The sequence below is a fragment of the Alosa alosa genome, chromosome 7 (genome assembly GCF_017589495.1).
Source record: "Alosa alosa isolate M-15738 ecotype Scorff River chromosome 7, AALO_Geno_1.1, whole genome shotgun sequence".
NCBI lineage: Eukaryota > Metazoa > Chordata > Actinopteri > Clupeiformes > Clupeidae > Alosa > Alosa alosa.
The window spans coordinates 14,594,226-14,602,404 of NC_063195.1; the positions used below are offsets into that span (position 1 = coordinate 14,594,226).

At 40.5% G+C, this 8,179-nt stretch overlaps 1 protein-coding gene across 1 annotated transcript; it reads left to right on the forward strand.

The window, feature by feature from the left end:
- Positions 1 to 3,912: 3,912 nt before the first annotated feature.
- On the forward strand, positions 3,913 to 8,153 carry LOC125298372. The gene is made up of 6 exons (XM_048249073.1): positions 3,913 to 4,103; positions 5,100 to 5,420; positions 5,536 to 5,607; positions 6,442 to 6,540; positions 7,428 to 7,465; positions 7,606 to 8,153. Exons 2-6 carry the CDS (start codon positions 5,252 to 5,254, stop codon positions 7,924 to 7,926), a joined length of 699 nt encoding a protein of 232 aa, XP_048105030.1. The 5' UTR covers positions 3,913 to 4,103; positions 5,100 to 5,251; the 3' UTR covers positions 7,927 to 8,153.
- Positions 8,154 to 8,179: the final 26 nt, after the last annotated feature.

Sequence of the window (8,179 nt, forward strand, 5' to 3'; positions counted from 1 at the left end):
AAATTGACAATAAAGCTGACTTTGACTTTGACTTTGACTTTGATAAATGACAGTCGAAAGATACAAACAGTGCTGCTATCAATTTGCTTGGTATAACCGCATTTATAGTTTTCTACAAATGCAATCAATCAAATTGGCCTCCATCACTCAACCAATGCTAACGGTAACATTACCTAGGTCCTTATTGATATTACAAGATTAACGTACCTGCAGTAAAAACCAAGCATGTCCGATAAACATCCTCAGATTTATTTCGGCTTCAAGAAGAAATGGGAATTACACTTCATGTGAACATCGTCCTATCCTTATTAGATGTTCGCTGCGGTAAATTACAGTCCTTGTAGGAAGCATCCATTGTTTTTCCAACCCACTTTTAACTTCCAACGTCTCACTGCAACGATGCGCGGGGGGTGGTGGGAACAAAACAAAATTTTTCCGTAAAAGTCTAGTCTACCCACCAAATTTCATGTACCCCGGTGGTTCGGTGTCCCGGGTATCGTTGACCAAAAATTCAGGAAGTAGATGACGGGAAAAATTCTTGAATTGTGTGCATGTGTGCGTGTACAAGTTTATGTTTATGTGTGTGGGTGTGTGTGTGTGTGTGTGTGTATGTGCGTGCTTGTGTGTTTGCCTGTGTATGTGTGTTTGTGCATGTGCATGCATGAGTACATTTGTCTACTGTGTGAGGATGTGTCATACGTATGATTACTGTAAATGTATGTGTGTGCGTGTGTATCTGGGGTCCCGGGAATCTGAGTGTCCCGGGAATCCTTGTTGGTGTACGGTCACTAAATGTACACATAAATTATTTAGTGACTGTCTCCGGCCACCTACAGGCCAGTTGGTGTATAGTAACATAAATTAATTTATTGTGTGGCCCCCCATGAACGGAATTCGACGAAACTTGGTGTGCATTCAGAGGGTGTCATAATGATCCTACACTTCCAATTTCGTGCAGTTTTGACTATGTTAGGTCACAGATACCTGCGATTACAACACCTCATTTTTACTTTTTTGTGTTTAACTAGGTGGCGCTATACATGAAATAAGTGGTTATGGAATGGGTTGACATGGCCCCTTGAGATCAACAAACAAAAAAAAATGGTCCTCCTAAACCTTACGGTTCTCAAGATATTCACAGTCCAGCGGGGGGGCTACAGATCAAAACGAAAAACGATGGTTCCATGCTATCCATATGGGGTTACATGCCCACCAAGTTTCGTCTACCCCGGTCTTTCAGTGTCCCGGGAATCCTTGACGGAAATTTGGACATGCGAAAAAGAAAAAAAGAAAAAAGAAAAAAAAAAAAGAAAAAATCTGACTAAACCTATATGACCGCCGCTTCGCTGCGCGGCGGTCATAATGAGAGAGAGAATCACACTTATGTAATTTCCTCACGTACAATATATCCTCTGGCTCTCTTTCTATCGGTCACAGACTTTATTCCAAAATGTCCTAGATTGCAGCAGCAGAAGAGACAGAGACACGGACACACTTCACCGAAAACATCGACACAGAGAAGACGTTTCTGGAACACCTGAGGTCAGGTACTGCAGCTGAAGATGAGGCTCCTTCTCTTCACCCTCTACCTGCTCTCAGGTAACTGTCTGTTCTTATAAAACAGTGTTTGACATTAGAGCATGATCACGAGTAACATAACAGGAAGCTGTAGTTTTAATTTTTTACATCTATATGTATTTTGGCCTCAACAATGCATAGTTCATATATCTGTGGGAATATTATTGTTATTATTATTTTTGTTATGTTATTGCTGACAATTCTTTGAGTTTACAATAACACATGATAGTGTTGCTGTCCACATCGCAAATGTACTTTCCTATTGAAGACACACACATACAGTAGTATGACTAATCTTCAATACAAGTTGTTCTATTTCATAACTGCTCTACTTAACATGGACATAGACCCAAATACACTTGTCTGTGTTTGCATAGTTAGGTGATTATGCCTAAAGAAAACCAGCCATACGACAAAGTATTAGGGCCACACATGAAGAAAAAAATATTTTTGCTATGACGAGATTAAACTCAACATGTCGACTTGAGCAATGAGTTGTTAACAGACAAGACGCAATCTACGCTATCTGAATCTATCTGCAATCTAGCAATCTATCTGAAACACCTATTTGAAGTAGGCCTATTCAGTTGTTGCATATTGTGTGTTAGTGGAGGCTTCATAAACTGTAGGCTGTTTAAACTGTATTTAATGTCGGCACGTCGAGATTAAAGTAGATATGATATTTCAACTTTATTCTCGAAATGTCGAGTTTAATGTCGACTTTAATGTCAACATGTCGAGTTTAATCTCGCCATGGCAAAAATATTTTTTTCTTCATGTGTGGCCCTAATACTCCGTCATACAGCCATTCACAGTGTAGTGTAACAGATTAATTTAACAAAGAAACTGCACTTCCTTATCCAACATACACAGTACTGGCAGATTAATTAATGCATGTAAATGTAACTAATCCTCATATGAATGTTGTATGTGATTATTGTCTTTGCCATCTGAATGTTGGGCAGCTCTGTGTGATGGGGAGTTGATCTCGGTGACTGGAGCTCTGGGAGGATCTGTGGACATGAGCTGTCAGTACCCTGAGGAGTATGAACACTATAGCAAGTACTTCTGTAAGGTGGGAGGAAACTGTGACAAAATGTTTGATTTTACATCACAGACAAAGGGGAGATTCACCATGACATACAACAGAGAGGAACGTTTATATGTTGTAAGCATAAGTGCACTAACTGAGGAAGACACAGCTGTGTACTGGTGTGTAGTCTACTTTCCAGTAAATCTGTTCACTAGAGTGAAATCCTTCGGTACGTATTGCAGCCTATAATTATGTCATCATGCCGTCTTCAGTGTTCTCTGTTGTTTACTTTTGTGTGAGGCTACTATACAAATCTGGGAAAACTGTGGATATATAAAGTTGAAGCCTTCGGTATGTACAGTAGCCTACGTCATGCTGACACTCTGTCTTCTGTGTTGTTTGTTGTTTTGTCTCCAGTGGAAAGAGATGTTATAGCCTTCAATGTGTATTGTAGGCCGCTTGATGGTGTTTTATCATTCCATATTATATTATATATAAAGATGCAGGCTCCATATGCAACTTGTGCAAATGCTATCTCAGGCATGTAGAGCTCCGTAGCAACCATGACCGGATTGTCCAAGATATTATTCCAGGCAGCGCTGTCACCGCTGACTTAAAAGCACCTAATCCTACCTAACCCCAACCCTAAATCCTAACCTTAACCCATGCCTAACCCTAGTGCCTTCCAGGCAGCGCTGCCTTGAAGACAACGTTGGCGGCATAAAACACCAAGAAACTAGGCAGCCTATGTCACGCTGTGACTTTTTGTCCTCTGTGTTTGTTGTATGGCTCAGTGTCTGTGACTCGGTATGTATTGTAAAATACTATGTCATGCTGTCACTCTCTGTTGTTTGTTGTTTACATCAGTGTCTGTTGTGTCTGTGCTTCATCGTCTCTCTCCATCTGTGTTGTTTGTTGTTTACATCAGTGTCTGTTGTGTCTGTGCTTCATCGTCTCTATCCATCTGTTGTTTGTTGTTTACATTAGTGTCTGTTGTGTCTGTGCTTCATCGTCTCTCTCCATCTGTGTTGTTTGTTGTTTACATCAGTGTCTGTTGTGTCTGTGCTTCATCATCTCTCTCCATCTGTGTTGTTTGTTGTTTACATCAGTGTCTGTTGTGTCTGTGCTTCATCATCTCTCTCCATCTCCACTCTCTACTTCCTCCCCAGTGCTGCATGTGACTCCTCTGATTGGATATGAAGGAGGAGAACTGAGGGTCCGATGCCCTTATGAGAGAAGATATGAGGAGAATGAAAAGTAATGAATAGAGTGGGATCACCTCACCATAGTGAATCAAAGACTCTCATTCAGACCAACCGGTCCCAGACACAAGCTACAGAAGGGAGATTCTCTCTGTATCATGACACCACTGCAAGAGTCTTCACTGTGACCATCACTGGACTCAACGCTGAGGATTCTGGGAAGTATGAGTGTGGAGTTAAGAGAAACATTTCTGATATCCGTAATGAGCTTCAGGTGTTGGTTAAACAATGTAAGTATTAAAACAGATTACTTTTTCATATTGCCTTTACAAAGTAATTGAAAGTATTTACAATTGGCACATTTATTTAGAATTTCACTGGATATGTTGGTGAATGGGAAGTATGGAGTGAACAGAAAAAGGCACAATATCCAAATGAGTTGCAGATATTGGCTAAAGCATACAAGTGTATTGAAAAATATTGGTTTTGACATATTTAGTAGTGATGTAGTACTCGAGTCCGGTCTCGGACTCGAGTCCGGTCTCAAGACCAATTTCTGCTTTCTCGGTCTCGTCTCGGACTCGTTCCTTCAAAGACTCGGTCTTGACTCGGTCTCGGACCACAGTGGGAGGAGAAGGACTCGTAATTTCAGACCGAGTCCTCGAGACCAACGCATTTTTTATGTTCATATAAAAAAACAGACAACACATAACAACAATAATAATAAAATGCAATGTTGACCGGCATTATTTGAAAATGACATCCCATGGTGCAATGCAAAGATACTGCAGTCAGAGCCGTTTATTTATCTCTATGGCTCTGCTGCCGGTGAGTGTCTGTAGGTCAGCATAGTCCATATTAAGACGTTAAGACTGCTCCTCTAAACAATTCCCAATCTAGCTTAGTCTGTAGGCCTAACTGTTGATTATTAACTGGGGTGATATTAAATTATGAATATTAAAACTGAAATTTTTTTATGGTCTTGGTCTCGACTCGGTCTCGACTCCTAAAGGACTCGGTCTCGACTTGGACTTGCTTCCTCAAAGACTCGGTCTTGACTCGGACTCGACTGTATTTAAAAACCAACAGACTCAGTCTTGACCCTTCAAAGACTCGGTCTTGACTCGGACTCGGCATAGGCGGTCTCGTCCCCATTACTAATATTTAGTGCTCCTAGTTACTAAGTACTTAGTTACATACTTCGTTTAGAAAGTGACTGAGAGTATGTTAACACGACTATGCAGATGATAATAATTCCATTGTGACACATTTGTCTTGACTGATAGTGGAGAATATCATTGGATATAAGGGCAAATCTGTCTCCATCACCTGCAAGTATCACAGGAAGGAGACTGGAAGAGATGAGAACAGGAAATATTTCTGCAAAGGACCATCACCGTCAGAATGTTTAAATACTGGGGTCAAAGTTCAAACAGACATGACAGTAGAAGACAGATTCTCTCTGAGAGACGAGCCAACATCTGGAGTCTTCACTGTGACCATCACTGATCTGAGAGCAGAGGATGCTGGGATATACTGGTGTGCGGAATGGAGTGATAATGTAGGATACATCAACACCACTGCAGTGAAGGTGGAGGTAGAGACAGGTTAGTTCCAACTTCATTATACACAGCCATCATATCTCACCTATTCAATTAAGATGTTATATTTGTTCATCATCATTATGATGATGATCATCAACAACAACAAAAACGTAATCAGATGTTCATCAAGCAACAACAATGCTGCCATTAGCATCGACAACTTCCACTGATAAGAAATCTGACTATGCTGGTGAGGATTTATTTTACTTATTTTATCATTCTGATACATTATTTACTGAATCCTTCATCATCATCATCATCATCATCATGATAAACAAAAACAACAACATGATCAGATGTTTTTCATGCAACAACTGCAATACTGCCATCAACATCGACAACTTCCACTGATAAAATATCTGTGTGAAATATTCTGTAAGTTGCTGACTCCTGACACACATTGCATGGTCAGACCGTGATTGAGGGGCTTTTGTCATGCTTAAGCGTGTTTGGACACTGCCCTGCCCAGTGCCAACCAGCTCCAACCAACAACACCAGTTTGATCAGTGTGCAGCATCCGTCTGTGTTTGTCAGATGGGATTTTGTTTGACATTCAGAATTTTATCTCTATTTAAATTTTTTAAATGTGTCTTGGGTGATCAAAATGATCAGTTCTAATAAACAACCACCAAAATGCATTGTGATCCAATTACTCACGTCTCGTCATCTCACATCACATTTAACTGCATATCTTTTTCAATGAAAACGCTAATGAGTTATGTGCTTTTTGGACAATGGGAGTTGTGATGAAAGGAATCTAAACACAAGTGGTCAGCACCATCTCTGTCTGTACACCTTGGGTACGTGTATAAACAGCGATGTGTCTCAGCAGACCACTTGTGACCTGATCACCCAAGACGCATTCTGAAACCAAATGAGGTGTTACTGTCTGGGCAGTGTGGAACTGAAGTTGGTTTTCTGAACATTCTAAATACTGTCAACTGCTGCAGTCAACTTTATAAAGTGGACATTAGCTGGTCATTGTCTTTAAGTACCTTAACACCCCATTCATGTGTTCCCTCAGGTCCTCCTGTCATGTTGACCGTGTGTCTGGCCATAGCAGTGCTGGTGCTTGGGATTGCTGTCCTCATATGCATCAAACACAGGAGAACGAGGACACAAGGTTGGTCTGTGTGTAGGTTATAACCTACAGTCAAAGACACTTACATAGTTGTGGTGCATAAGTCAACTTATCAGAACCATCAGCAAGCATTACTACGCCATTTTGTCAACTTCTCTGTTTACTGTTACCATCTTCCGCACTAATACAATGATGTAGATATTTTCATTATAATTATCATCACATTTCTCTGACATGTTTTCTCACCATCTGACAAAGTCTGGGGTGACTGAGGCCTGCAGTGAGATCCTGTTTTGCACCAACCACTAACCATGACATCATCATCTAATGTAGAGATATGTGCAAAACTACAAGCGTTGCTGTGTTTCCAAACAACTGTCACTTTGTAAAGAAAATACAAATTATCCATTTGTGAGTCTACCACTGAATTATGTCATGTAACGATTTGAGCTTCACATATTATCATTTAGATGAAAAAACACCTTGTAGTAAAAAAGATGCACTGCCAAGTTTCCCTTTCTTTGACCTCTTCAAAGAGTCACTGTTTTAAAGCCCCCTCTGTCTGAAAATGGAACTGCATCTGTAGGCCAGGTCTTGTTTCCCACCATGGTGAACACGGTGATTTAGATCAAGTGGACATATTAGAGCCTTTACACTCTCACATACAGTGAGTTAAATGTCCCAAACACAATTAGTTTGTTCTCACACAGCACATGATAGACCAGTAATATGTGTACTTGTTCACAAGGTATGAGCTATCCCAAAGAATGCCAAGTTTAAAATGAATGAATGAATGAATGAATGAATAGTAGTTCAATCACCTGATAACAGTGTCCATAGTGTTGATATGGTGCAGAATAAGTATTGAATGACTTTGTTTCTGACGGATAAACTGCTCAACATTATAAATGTTATTTTATCTACCTCAGGTTTGGCCTGCACATCAGTCAACAGCAGTTCCAGACAGGTGGGTGAAAATAAACACACCAATCACAATCACAAAATGTACAAATAACAGACAAAAACATCTAAAGCCTTCATCATTTGTATGTTGAACATTCTCATCATCTCTGCTTTGATTCTCTTTGTTTTCTTTCATTCTGCCAGGATCGCCCAGTGGATTGTGTTTATGAAGAAGTGAAGGATACTAGCCACCCCATGAACCCAGAGGCTACTGTGTATGCAAATATTCAATTACCCACAAACCCCTCTGATGGGCCCACCTACTCCACTCTCCAATTACCCACAAACCCCTCTGATGGGCCCACCTACTCCACTCTCCACTTACCCACAAACCCCTCTGATGGGCCCACCTACTCCATTGTGAGCTTCCACAAGAACCAGGAGGCAGCAGCAGAGGCAGACATCACCTTCAGTATGGAGCAGGACACCTGTGAATACTCTTCTGTCAAACATCCTACAAAGTAACTTGGTATAGGCCTACTTTTAAAATCACACCAATACTGCTTGATCTATCAATTACTTTAACTGATATCCCTATTTTATTGTATTGCTATGTACCACATATTATTTGTTGCAGCTTCATACTAACTAGAATGAAAAATAGTAATGTGTAATTGATATGGAGATGCATTTTTAGAGCTATAGTTGGCTTGCTGTGATTGACAGGAATCTAAGAGCAGAAAGAGAGACACATGGACATGCTGTAAAGTCAGTGTCA

Coding starts and splice junctions, on each gene's coding strand:
- LOC125298372 (XM_048249073.1), top strand. CDS start 5,252: ATGACAGTAGAAGACAGATTCTCTCTGAGAGACGAGCCAACATCTGGA. Junction 5,421..5,535: donor GAAGGTGGAGGTAGAGACAG/GTTAGTTCCAAC, acceptor AAACGTAATCAG/ATGTTCATCAAGCAACAACA. Junction 6,541..7,427: donor CAGGAGAACGAGGACACAAG/GTTGGTCTGTGT, acceptor TATCTACCTCAG/GTTTGGCCTGCACATCAGTC.